Genomic DNA, 13,750 nt, shown 5'->3' with positions numbered 1-13,750 from the left:
CCACCCCCTGAGGAACCCTCTCTCTTTCCATGTTCATATTAGGGATGTTGGCAATTTTCCATCAAGACACCATCGCCCGAGCATAATATTTATTTACCTTCGGAGACTGGGCTGCAGGGCAGTATTCCACTATGATAATGACCCCAAACACACCTCCAAGGCAACCACTGCTTTGCTAAAGAAGCTGAGGGTAAAGGTGATGGACTGGCCAAGCATGTCTCCAGACCTAAACCCTATTGAGCATCTGTGGGGCATCCTCAAACAGAAGGTGGGGGAGCGCAAGGTCCCTAACATCCACCAGCTCTGTGATGTCGCCATGGAGGAGTGGAAGAGGACACCAGTGGCAACCGGTGAAGCCAGTGGCCAAATTTTTTTTTTGGGAGGGGGGGGGGGGGCGCAAACAGAAAAATTTAATAGGCATTGCTTTGCGGCAAAAAACTCTGTAAAAAATTGCGTGACTTTGAGGTAAAAAAAGTGTGAAAGGTGCCTTCAGTAATCAAGGTATAGTGTGCCCCCTTCAATGCAGAGTGACCAGCGTGCCCCCTTTCAATGCAGAGTGACCAGCGTGCCCCCTTTCAATGCAGAGAGACCAGCGTGCCCCCTTTCAATGCAGAGTGACCAGCGTGCCCCCATTCAATGCAGAATGACCAGCGTGCCCCCATTCAATGCAGAATGAACAGCGTGCCCCCATTCAATGCAGAATGACCAGCGTGCCCCCTTTCAATGCAGAGAGACCAGCATGCCCCCTTTTAATGCAGAATGACCAGCGTGCCCCCTTTCAATGCAGAATGACCAGCGTGCCCCCTTTCAATGCAGAGAGACCAGCGTGTCCCCTTTCAATGCAGAGTGACCAGCGTGCCCCCTTTCTATGCAGAGTGACCAGCGTGCCCCCTTTCAATGCGTAGAGACCAGCGTGTCCCCTTTCAATGCAGAGTGACCAGCGTGCCCCCTTTCATTGCAGAATGACCAGCGTGCCCCCTTTCAATGCAAAATGACCAGCGTGCCCCCTTTCAATGCAGAATGACCAGCGTGCCCCCTTTCAATGCAGAATGTCCAACGTGCCCCCTTTCAATGCAGAGTGACCAGCGTGCCCCCTTTCAATGCAGAATGACCAGCGTGCCCCCTTTCAATGCAGAGTGCCCCCTTTCAATGCAGAGTGACTAGTGTGCCCCCTTTCAATGCAGAATGACCAGCGTGCCCCCTTTCAATGCAGAGAGATCAGTGTTCCCCCATTTAATGCAGAGAGATCAGTGTGCCCCCATTCAATGCAGGGAGATCAGTGTGCCCCCTTCAATGCAGAGAGATCAGTGTGCCCCTTTCAATGCAGAGAGATCAGTGTGCCCCCTTCAATGTAGAGTGACCAGCGTAGCATGCCCCCCCAAGACCAGCACTTACCTGATGCAGCGGCGGCTTCTCCTCAGTCCCCCGGCATCTCCTCGAGTCCTCCTGCCTCCTCCTCAGCCAATGGCATGGTTTTTGCCTTTCGGCCAATCAGGAAGTGGGTGTCGGACCAGCTTCCTGATTGGTCAGGAGGAGGATCCGAGTGACAATAGCGAATTTTCATTCACTATTGTCACACAATGGGTGGGCTCGCGGTGCACTGCTCTGCGCCCCGGGTCCTCCCTTTTCTGAAGCCTATTAGAGCCTCTGGCTCTAATCAGGTGACTAAAAAAAAAAAAGCCCCAATGAACTCCATGCGTCCGGCGCCCCGCATGCAGATTAGGGGGCTAGATGCATGGATAGGGGGGGGCGGCGCCCCTGCGCCCCCAACACACCGGCCGCCACTGTGTGAAGCCTTGACTTGTAGTTCCACAGATATATACTAGCTTATTTGACAGTGCACACTGAGAGTTGTAGTTCCACAGATATATACTAGTTTTTTAGACAGTGCACACTGGGAGTTGTAGTTCCAGAGACATATAGTAATGCTTTATTAGGCAGTGCACACTGGGAGTTGTAGTTCTAGAGACATAAAGTAATGCTTTATTAGAAAGTGCACACTGAGAGTTGCAGTTCCACAGATATATAGACAGTGCACGCTGGGAGTTGTAGTTCTAGAGACATATAGTAATGCTTTATTAGGCAGTAAACACTGGGAGTTGTAGTTCCATATATATAATACTAGTTTATTAGGCAGTGCACACTGGGAGTTGTAGTTCCAGAGACATATAGTAATGCTTTATTTGGCAGTGCACACTGGGAGTTGTAGTTCTAGAGACATAAAGTAATGCTTTATTAGAAAGTGCACACTGAGAGTTGCAGTTCCACAGATATATAGACAGTGCACGCTGGGAGTTGTAGTTCTAGAGACATATAGTAATGCTTTATTAGGCAGTAAACACTGGGAGTTGTAGTTCCATATATATAATACTAGTTTATTAGGCAGTGCACACTGGGAGTTGTAGTTCCAGAGACATATAGTAATGCTTTATTTGGCAGTGCACACTGGGAGTTGTAGTTCCAGAGACATATAGTAATGCTTTATTTGGCAGTGCACACTGGGAGTTGTAGTTCTAGAGACATATAGTAATGCTTTATTTGGCAGTGCACACTGGGAGTTGTAGTTCTAGAGACATATAGTAATGCTTTAGTAGGCAGCGAACACTGAGACTTGTGGTTCCACAGATATATACTAGTTTATGAGGCAGTGCACACTGGGAGTTGTAGTTCCACAGACATATCCTGCTCCCCCGGTGTTCCTCACAATAAGCACACGCCACCCCCCGCCCCTCATTCGCCCCTCATTCGCCCAGTGAGCTGTAGCTGGTTTGTCACGTGATCCTCCGGTGTATTCTGCGCACGCGCTGACACACGATGAGATTTGGTCCCTTCTGCCTGCTGTAGGAGCCGTGCGGGGAGGTTGCTGTGCGGGTTGTGACAGTTCAGGCGCCATGGATGTGAATCAGCCCAAGCAGGAACACCTACTGGCCCTCAAAGGTACCGAAGAATGGGGGGTTTAGTCACTTCCTCTGTTCTTCTAGTAGTTGCAGGCCTGTGTCCCCTGTACCCAGCACTGATATGGCTCACAGCCTGGCCCCTGACACCTCAGCTAGGCACCAGCAGCCTGTACCTCTCCCCCCCTTGTCTGGAATACAGCAGACCCCTGTGCAGGAGCTGAGGGGGAGGATTGGGGTGATAGGAGTTCTGCTCCAGAGGTCTGCACAGTACCAGGCCTGATTATCTACTTCTGGTGGGGAGATTGGGGCTTATTAAAGAGGAAGTAAAGTCTGTATTTTTTTTCTTTCTTTCCTGGAAGGTAAAGACATAATGTGCTAGTATGCATCACATGGTAGCACATTATGTGACACTTACCTCCAAACAAAGCCCTCGTCGTCCCTGCTGGAGGCCGCATCCCTCTTTGCTCGTCTTCCTTCCGGGTCTGTGAACTCCGGCTGTGCTACTGGCTGAAGCTGCATGTTGTCATTCTCGCGCATGCGCACCGGAGCCGCATGTCACGGCACAGGGATCTGAGGAAACGGCACGGGCAGCCGTTCCTTCAGAGCGCATACGCTGATGACGTTACCGGCACAGTATACTGCAAAAATCTGAACGGTGCAGGTTTAGGAGACATTTACAGTACCTATAGGTAAGCCTTATTCTGCTCCCAATGCACTGTGCGCATCCATAGACACACACAGCATTGGTAACCCATGCCCCTTGTTCCCTCTTCCCAGGAGTTTGACTGACAGCAGCAGTAGGAGCCTATGGCTTCCGCTGCTCCCTGTGAGACCAGGAAGTGAGGGGAGTGGTGACAGGAGTCAGGTAAGTGTTTAAAGGATAAGTTCACCTTTGTGAATATGTTACATGGACCACCCAGTTTTAGGATGGAATGTGTAATATGTTCCCTGCAGCCTTTCCCAGATCCCCCTTTTTAGACCTGACAGCTGCCAGGGATCGTCTCCCTGCACCCGCTGTCACAATTTGAAAAGAGCATGGCGGGGTGGGTATACAGAGTTCTGTGAATGCATGAACTACAAGTACCAACAGCCTTTGCGGCTGGCGGCTTGTAGTTCTTAAAGCGTAGTTCTGTCCCCCTCCAAAAATTAAAAGTCAGCAGTTACACATACTGTAGCTGCTGACTTTTATTATTAGGACACTTACCTGTCCTGGAGTCCAGCAATGTCGGCACCGCAGCCAATGTTTCCGCGCTATTGTCGGTAAGGGAACCCGGCAGTGAAGCCATTTGCGAAGTGTGCTGTGCTCTCTTACTGGCCTAAAAGTGGAGGAGGGAGGGGGGCGAACTTCTTATGTACCTCGCTTCGGCGAGGTCCGACAGGAGTGGGGACAGGGTACCTGTCAAAAACAGGTACCTGCTCGCCCCTGAAAAGTGCCAAATGTGGAACCGGAGGGGGGGAGGAGACAGCTAAGCAGAAGTTCCACTTTTGAGTGGAACTCCGCTTTAATGAGCTACTAGGGTGTTGTTGAGCACTCTAGTAGTTCATTAATCCTTCCTGACATTCAGTAACTGGCTGCCCATATCGGAGATATGAGCAGATGGCTCACACAGGCAGTCTGCAGGAGCCTGGGATTGCACTAGCGATCTGCTGATCATGGGTGCAATGCTTTACAGGCTCCTAAAAAAAATAATGAATGATTAATCCACTTTTTTTTATTTTTTCCCCTGCACAAAATTATTTTATCTTTTTTAGAAAGGTGAACGTTTCCTTTAAAGAGGTTGTAAACCTGATTTTTTTTTTCACCCTGAAAGAGAAACACATAATGAGCTAGTATGCATCGCATACTAGCTCATTATGAAATACTTACCTTAGAACGAGCCCCCGCCGTGCCTCCCGCTTACCTCTGACAGGCGACCATTTTCAGTCGCCCATCTTCCAGGATCACGGCATCCGGCCATCTGATTGACCGGAGCCGCGGTGACGTCACTCCTGCGCACGGGAGCCGACGGTCACGGCCTGGGGCTCTGAAGGAACGGCACCAGCGGCCGTTCCTTCAGAGCGCATGCGCCAGTGATGTCACTGGCTGCATGTAAGGTAAATATCTCCTAAACGGTGCATGTTTAGGAGATATTTACAGTACCTATAGGTAAGTCTTATCATAGGCTTACCTATAGGTACAACTTGCAGAGGAGGGTTTACTTCCTCTTTAAGGGCAGGGGAGGCTAGGACAATAAAGGGTAGTGGGGTGTTTTTCATCTTCATTTCATGGGCAGTTTTAAGTCTTGACATGTTTAGTATCTATCCACTCGGTGCAACTGTCCCTTTTGTATTTTGCCCAAAAAAAAATGTAATATGCTTGTGTGACCTAAAATTAACTTTAGTGTTTTTTTGTTTTTTTTTTATTACTGAAAATTTGCACCTAATAAATCATTGTGCTAGTATGTGACATTTTTGTGCCTGGGAAAATAAAAGAATTCTATTCTAGGAGATGTTAGTCACTAGAATTAAAGTGATTCTAAAGCAGGGGTCCTCGAACTATGGCCCTCCAGTTGTTCAGGAACTACAATTCCCATCTTGCCTAGTCATGTCTGTGTGTGTTACAATGCCTCATGGGACATGTAGTTCTGCAACAGCTGGAGGACTGTCGTTTGGAGATCCTTGTTCTAAAGCCTTAAGGTTTTTTGCCTTAATGCAGGGGTTCCCAAACTACGGCCCTCCAGTTGTTCAGGGACTACAATTCCCATCATGCCTAGTCATGTCTGTGAATGTCAGAGTTTTACAATGCGATGTGTAGTTCTGCAACAGCTGCAGGGCCATAGTTTGGGAATCCCTGCCTTAATGCATTTTATGCATTAAGGAGAAAAACCTTCTGTGCTGCAGCTGCCCCCCCCCCCCTTTCCTTACCTGAGCCCATCCAATCCAGCTATGCCAGCTATGTGCACGAGCGCAGTGACTCCCGCTGCTGCCTCTCTCTTCATTGGACAGATTTATAGCAGCAGGAGCGATTGGCTCCCGCTGTTGTCAGTCAAATTCAGTGACACGGGGGCTGGGCTGAGTCCCGCTGTGTCAATGGGACTCAGGAGAGAGCATGCATGTGTGCCCCCAGGGAAAGCAGCTGTCCATGGGGGCACCCAATGGAGAGGGGCCTGGAATGCCGGCGGGGGACCCCAGAAGAGGAGAATCAGGGCTGCCCTGTGCAAAACCATTATAGGCAAGTATAGGCATTGTTGTTGTTTTTATTTAAAAAATAATTAAGCTTTAGGCTCCATTCACATATTGGCGTCCCGAATCGCAGGCAGAATCTACGTGATTCTGCCCGTGTATCCGAGTCACCGCAAATCGCAGGATGCCCATGCGATTCCCATCACTTCCAATGGAACCCCAAATGCGATTTTGCTGCGATTGTCACCTGACGAATCGCGGTAAAATTGCGCAAACGGAATCGTGGGACACCTGTCACCCAAAAGACGTTCTTGTACTTTCTTGCCCGCAATCCGGGACGCCAATATGTGAGCAGAGCCCTACAACCACTTTAAGGTAAAACAAAATCTATTGACTTTAAAACCACTTTACCTGAAAAAGGTTTTTTTTTTTTTTTTTTTTTTTTTTTAAGCTTTGAGCTTTCCATGGAACTGGAATACTTCAGAAGAGAAAGATGGCTTTGTTGTCTGAGTGTATGGCTGCCTTCATTAACTAAGCTCTTTCTCTGATTCAAACCCCCTTGTGGGGTTGCTCTCTCTGAGCTCAGTGTTTGAGAGCGCCTCCTGTGATGGTGGAGAAGAACAGACAGGAGATAGGAGTCTCTTAGCAATGTCCTAGCAACAAGGCAGGACGGGATGAGGCCATCGCTGGGAGTTTTTCAGTCAGGCCTCCAGAGTTATGTAAATGATCTACACCTGTACAAGTGCATTCTTCAAATTTAGTCAAAGCTGAACAGTGTTTTATCCACGAGAACCACTAGACTGTACACGCAGTTTTTTTGGTAAAGGTGAACCATGCCTTTAACAACTTGCTGCAAAATCACGTACCTGCACATCATTTTGCTCAAGTGGTTATAATGGGGTGATGCCCCAGTACCATTTTTTTAGAGCCAATGTTTGTTATTCTTGTAATAAGAACCGATTCGACTAAACATCCGCTATGCTGTAAATACAAGCAGCAGGAGCGGAGTCTCCCCCTGCCCCATTCTGTGGCTCGCCCGGGGTCTCCCGTCCCACTGGGAGACACAAGCTACCAGCAGGCACGTCCGCTGACTGGCCGGAGACCCAAACAAATCCTGGATCGGCTTTGATTGGGTCTCAGTAACCCCACAAAGTCCCTTCCAGTTTACTTGGCAGCCAACGGTGTCCGTTTGAAAAAATCCAAAGTACTAAAAAAATGCTGATCTTAGCGTTTTAAATACTTTCAAGTGCAGGGGAGGGGTTTAGGGTCTTTTGGACCCCAGATCCCTTTATAAAGAGTACCTGTCACTGCCTATTACTGTCACACGGGATGTTTACATTCCTTGTGACAGCAATAAAAGTGATCAGAAATGTTTTTTTTTTTTTTAAAGGAATGGCTCTTTCACACGGAGCGGACCGTATTGCGATCCGCTCCGGCACTTTTTTTTTTCTTTTTTGTGTCATCCGCTCCGTATGTCTGCATATCATCCCATCCGTTTGCGGATGATATACGGACATAATGTAAGTCTATGGGCATTGCGGATGTCAGCGGATGACACCGCTGACATCCGATTTTCCTTCCTTTCCGTTTTTTAAACGGAACAAAAATAGGGTTCTGTTCCGTTCCAAAAAACGGAACAGAACTGAAAGGATGAAAATCGGATGTCAGCGGATGGTCATCCGCTGACATCCGCAATGCCATTGACATACATTATGTCCGTATATCATCCGCAAAAAAATAGGATGAAATACGGACATACAGAACGCCCGTGTGAAAGGGCCCTAACAGTGTAAAAAGTAAAAAAAGGGAATTTTTTTTTTTTAATCAATATGTGGAGGATACGATTCAGTACAAGACATTTTTATATACATTTCTGACGGAGAGCTCCTGATTGTTGCTTGCGATTGGGAGTTTTCTGATCATGTGACCGCCGTGATGGCTAATCATGGCGGTCACATGGCCATGATCCCCACCCTGCCTTCTGCCAATCCAAACCCATTAAAGGGCCGGCTGGAGCTGGCACCAAGGGGTTAAAGGATAAGTTCACTTTTAAAAAAATAAAAAATAAACATCCATGTGTTATTTCCTAATGATGAGCCTACTGGGCATTGCACCCACAATCAGCAGATTGGTGGAGCAATGCCAGGATCATAAAGACTCACTAGTCAGCTGTCTGCCCATACAGCATGCAGGAAAATCAATGAACTACGAGAGTAATCATCAGTGCCCTTGCAGTTCATTGAAAACTACAAGTTGGAAGTTGTAGCTCATTCATTCATTTACAGAACTCTGGAGCCATGCACGGGCATGCTGTTTTCAAATTGTGACAATGGGTGTAGAGATAGGATCCCCTGCCCACTGTCACAGACGGGGGGAGAGGGGAAGGATGCTGCACATATTACATGTTACACCCTCAATATGGATGTAATCTGTTCAGAAAGGTAAACATGGCTTTTAAGAAAAAAGTAAACCCTTCCTGTGTTGTGATTTTTGTTCTTTTAGTGTCTTAGTATCCTGTATTGTACCAGAATATGTCTCTGCAACTGCAGAAGTTTGGATCCCTTATGTTACGTGCTGAGCTGGGTTTCTTCTTTTGGAAATGCTCTTGCCAATATTTCTTAGATCTGTGTTTATGCCATTTCTAGTTAATCTCCACGTGGGGGATTTTCCAAAAGGAAAGAAGTCTTTCCAACAATATAGGTGGTAAGGCCTATGTCTGTCCTTCAACCTGTCCTATCCCTTCCCAGCCTCAGAGTAATCTTATTCTTTTTTTTTTTATTGTTTTTATTCAAATGTTTGTAATCTACAGTGTAAATGGAAAGTTAAAATATGCATCTCCAAGTCAGTTTCACCTTGAACAAAACAATATGGAAAAGTGAAACCGTATAACCCACACAAATAATATAATACCATGAAACAGATGGGCGTGGTTTGTGTAGAGGATGTAAATAAAGGTACAGCGCCACTAGATAAACTAACTAAACTTGCAGAGGAATATTAGAGTCCATAAAGTCCACATGGGAGGATTGGTTCAGATGCAGAAAATGTAGCCATAAATTCCAACATCAATCTTGCAAAGGGAGCTTCTGGCAATCATCACATAAAGGTAATAAAGGATGTACCCTTACCGGAAAGTTAGACCCCCTGTTAAGGAAGGTCGACCAAGCGTGCGATAAACCGATCACCAGGAACAAGCGATGCATCCAATTCTCCTCCAGTCACCCACAGGATATCCGGACAGGACCATGGATTCAGTAGACCTCATAAACCCCAGAAGTACACCAAGGATGTTCTTCCAAGAATACAAATGGGGACGCACATAGTGAAGTATGTACAAAATGTATTAAAGGAATAAAGGTAAAGCACTCACATGTTACTGCTTGATACAGGCATGTAAAAAACCAATTGGATGGCCGCGGCTCGAACAGCGTGTCTGCATGGGGGCTAGCTAGGGCCCTAACAGCTAGCCCCCATGCAGACACGCTGTTCGAGCCGCGGCCATCCAATTGGTTTTTTACATGCCTGTATCAAGCAGTAACATGTGAGTGCTTTACCTTTATTCCTTTAATACATTTTGTACATACTTCACTATGTGCGTCCCCATTTGTATTCTTGGAGGAACATCCTTGGTGTACTTCTGGGGTTTATGAGGTCTACTGAATCCATGGTCCTGTCCGGATATCCTGTGGGTGACTGGAGGAGAATTGGATGCATCGCTTGTTCCTGGTGATCGGTTTATCGCACGCTTGGTCGACCTTCCTTAACAGGGGGTCTAACTTTCCGGTAAGGGTACATCCTTTATTACCTTTATGTGATGATTGCCAGAAGCTCCCTTTGCAAGATTGATGTTGGAATTTATGGCTACATTTTCTGCATCTGAACCAATCCTCCCATGTGGACTTTATGGACTCTAATATTCCTCTGCAAGTTTAGTTAGTTTATCTAGTGGCGCTGTACCTTTATTTACAGTAAAACCTTGGATTGCGTGCATAATTCGTTCCGGAATCATGCTTGTAATCCAAAGCACTCTTATATCAAAGCGAATTTCCCCATAAGAAATAATGGAAACTCAGATGATCCGTTCCAAAACCATTTATTCATAAGTCCTTCAGTTTATAGTCCATATAAAAAGATTATAGCAATGTGATTGGTTGTGTAACCATAAAATGTCCATCCACAAATAGCCGCTTCCACAAGGGGATTAGAAGCAAAATCCAGCAGGAGCTACAGGGTATCAAAGAGAAGAGAGGCGCCTCTAAGTGTAGCAATATGGTTCCATTTAATGAAGGTACAACATTTAGCAACTCACATGGTTGATGAATAAAACAGGCACATCTAAGTATGCAGGCATCCGGGGTAAAGCTGTCCACATAGACCATCTTCTGCACCGCCGGCTGCCAGTCTGTAATCCTGACCGGGAAGACCACCCTGCAGTAAAGCGATCTGAAAGCGAGGGGCAGCATGGAAGGGATGACGTAGATGGCGGTGCGGAGGATGGTCTATGTGGACAACTTTACCCCTGATGCCTGAATCCTTAGATGTGCCTGTTCCAATCATCAACCATGTGAGTTGCTAAATGTTGTACCTTCATTAAATGTAACCATATTGCTACACTTGGAGGCGCCTCTCTTCTTCTTTTATACCCAGTTGTGACATGACGCTACTTGTATATCAAGACATCGCTTGTATATCAAGTCAAAATTTATTTGAAAATTTTGCTTGTCTTGCAAAGCGCTCTTAAACCAAGTTACTCTCAAACCAAGGTTTTACTGTATATGCTTATGGTTTGATACACTATTGTACTGGCAGCCTTTCTTATCAGTTATCTTTCTTTGTACGCAGCTTTCTTCCATTCTATTGTGTAGAGGATGGCTTACAGTCATTTTCTTATTTGGTATACAGTAAACCCCCGCTCCATCGCGGTTCAGTTTTTGCGGTCCCGGTATATTGCGTTTTTTTTGCAATGTTATTTTTCTATATAAATCATTAAAAATGAAATATTTTTGTGTTTTCCATAGCTCTTGCTATGTCTCTCAGTATCTTTTATGTGTTTAAATGAGTTTCTATTGTTTTAAAAGTGTGTTTAAAGACCTTTAAAATGCTTTTACACGTACAGTGACAGTAAATAAACATGCCTGCAATGCATTTTAATAGGGTTTTTCTATTTCGCGGATTTTCACTTTTCGCGGCTGGGTCCGGAACGTAACCCCCCGCAATGTAGGGGGGTTTACTGTATCGCACCACTTCATGGGCTGGAAGTGAACCCAGCAAAGGATGCTCTGCATCTTAAGGTTAAGCTGTTCAGGAAAGCATGGTATCCTATTGGGAGGGGGGGGGGGGGCAATAAAGGGGATAGTAATGTTTGAAAAGCTGGTAGGGAGGTGGTACATCCAGCTAGGAGGGGGGTAAGGGATAGAGAAGTGGAAGGTGATGGGGGGGGGGGGGTTGGTCTATCAAAAGAAGATGAGGAATTGGGGGGGGGATTGAGGATTATTGGGGATTTTTTTTTTTTTTTTTCAACCTTTCAAAGTTGCTCTCGCACCATAGATGACTTGACGCTACTTTCTACCTTTTTACTTTCTCAGAAATTAAAAATACATTTTTTTTTTTTTGTTATTAGGAATACTTATGCAACACATGAATTGTATTTACACAAAAAAAAATAGAAAGATGGCTGAAGGTTCACACTATTGCGGGTCCGGGAATGCGTGTAAATTGCATGCGTTCCCACGCCCAAAACACGCTACTCTTTAGCAGATGCCCGGGATGCCATTTAATTTTTAATGGCATTCTCATGCATCAGAAAATGCAGTGAGTGAAACCCCATGGTACCAAAGCTCAAGTTTTCATGGAAAGGACAGGACCTTTTTCTTCTCGGGAAAAGCAGGTACAGCAGCCCGTTTTAAGTGAATGGGCTGCTCTGCTTGTGCACCACCTGCACAGATGTGAACCTGGACTAATTGTGTGTTGAGTTCTGGCAGTGGGTTTGTGACCTTAGTAATATATAACTAAGATATTCATCATCCCAACAGTTATGTACAATACTTCTACTTTAGGTCAACATAACATGGGGTGATGTGGAATTCAGAATGTTGGAGACTGAAAGCGATTCTTCTACGTTTCTCTGAGATGGCCACTCCACTGTAACAATTGTTTGAAGTAAAATCTTCTGGAAATTACTGCAACCTGTGACATGAAGATCAGATATGTTGCTTCAACTATGTTAATGGCTGCGGAGAGTAATACTGAAGCTGTATTTTGTTTTCAAAGAATCCGCTACAAATTGACATAATGTGGATCAGACTGAGCAGCTCAAGACATGACTTCAGCAGTACCTGTGCTCCCAGTGGCAGACAACCTACATGATAAGCATTGACTGCCTGGTGGAAGAGTCGTGGGATGGTGGAGTTTTTTGCGGTCTATGAAATGGAAGTTGTATTGCACTATCGCCCATCAGAAACTACACCAGAGGAATTACATAAATTATGTGCTGGCTCATTGGAAGAATTTCCTGCCCGACACCTGTCAAAGTTTGCACCTTGGTTTCCACATTACATGACAAGCTTTATTATAAAGCCACAAAGATGTCCTCCTGTGCCAAGTGATTTCTGTTCAAAGATAAACCATAGTCCCTTCGATCCTCTCCACGTGAAGACCTTTTTGTACTGTGATCCCACACCTGGCTTGTTAGAGTTCAGAACAAATGTTTATGCAGAAAATAACCAGCAAATTGTTTCATCTGAAGACATTGACATCACCTGCTGTCCTCGGGCTGTAGATGAAAATGTTTCTGGTGGGAGTGCACAGTTCAGGACTTGGAGTATATGTACTCAGAGAGCCAGAAGAGGAGACACTATTATCCAACCATCTGCAGAACTAAAAGCCATCTTGGATAAACTTAATCTGAATATTTTCCACAGAGGAAGATGGACAATTTTACCATCGGTCTGTGGAACTCGAACGCTGGAAGAGGTTTGGAGGAAACTGAGCAGATTGCTAAGAGATAGGGTTCTTCCCAGCAGTAATGCCACAATTCAAAGAGATATAAACCAGATATGGATATTCTGTGACTTGCGTTACTGTGAGCATATTGGCACCTTGGTTAGGTCCGAACTGAAGCTCTCTGGTAAAATTGATTTGTTTGTACGAAAACATGGAACAATTTTTAGTTTGTAATGCCCAAAACTTTGGAATTGATTTAAAAAAGTACAAGTAGAAATTGTTCACTTTCTGCAAAGGTAAAAGCCACGTGTCTAAGCCACTAGGCTGCGTGATTACTGCTGGAAAAATGGATCAGTCAGTCGGAGCTCTGATCTTTCCCTGCAGCAGTAAAATATGACCAAGGGACTTTCACACTTATGGCGCTTTTTCCACTGCATGGAACTGAATGGTTCGGCTCGCTTTTGTGCTTTTCCACTGCTGGTACCGCATGGTATAGTGTAGGAACGGTTCGGTAAGGTACGGCGGCGCTTTTCCACTGCATGGAACCGAACGGTACAGCTCTCAAAAGCAGTACCACCTCGATTGTGGTTCCAAGAGGTACCATATCCCACAATCCTTTGTATGCAGTCACTACTAGCCACTGATTGGTCTGAGAATCCCACCCACCCCATTGTTATCCCACCCACTTAACTTTAGTACTACTTTTAGTGGAAAAGCAAACCATACCGTACCGTACTGAACCGTTCCAA

At 45.7% G+C, this 13,750-nt stretch overlaps 2 protein-coding genes across 5 annotated transcripts in view; both read left to right on the top strand.

Moving 5' to 3' along the window:
- Positions 1 to 2,800: 2,800 nt before the first annotated feature.
- The window catches only part of TRAPPC13 (trafficking protein particle complex subunit 13), a 55,080-nt gene continuing 44,130 nt past the window's right edge, over positions 2,801 to 13,750 (top strand). For all 4 annotated transcript variants that reach the window (XM_082243105.1, XM_082243104.1, XM_082243103.1 and 1 more), the window contains exon 1: positions 2,801 to 2,937. In XM_082243105.1, the coding sequence (XP_082099231.1) occupies positions 2,892 to 2,937 (46 nt within the window). In that variant the 5' untranslated portion in view covers positions 2,801 to 2,891. The remainder of the gene's footprint in view (positions 2,938 to 13,750) is intronic.
- On the top strand, positions 12,362 to 13,334 carry SHLD3 (shieldin complex subunit 3). The gene has a single exon (XM_082243106.1). The coding sequence runs from the start codon at positions 12,459 to 12,461 to the stop codon at positions 13,233 to 13,235; it is 777 nt and encodes a 258-aa protein (XP_082099232.1). The 5' UTR covers positions 12,362 to 12,458; the 3' UTR covers positions 13,236 to 13,334.

This window comes from Pelophylax lessonae, assembly GCF_965119305.1.
Source record: "Pelophylax lessonae genome assembly, chromosome: 1".
In the NCBI taxonomy this organism is placed as follows: domain Eukaryota; kingdom Metazoa; phylum Chordata; class Amphibia; order Anura; family Ranidae; genus Pelophylax; species Pelophylax lessonae.
The sequence above is the reverse complement of the archived record's forward strand: the minus strand, read 5'-3'. Positions and strand labels throughout refer to the sequence as shown.

Bases quoted from the DNA above. Each gene is read 5' to 3' on its own strand.
- SHLD3 (XM_082243106.1), top strand. From the start codon at position 12,459: ATGGTGGAGTTTTTTGCGGTCTATGAAATGGAAGTTGTATTGCACTAT.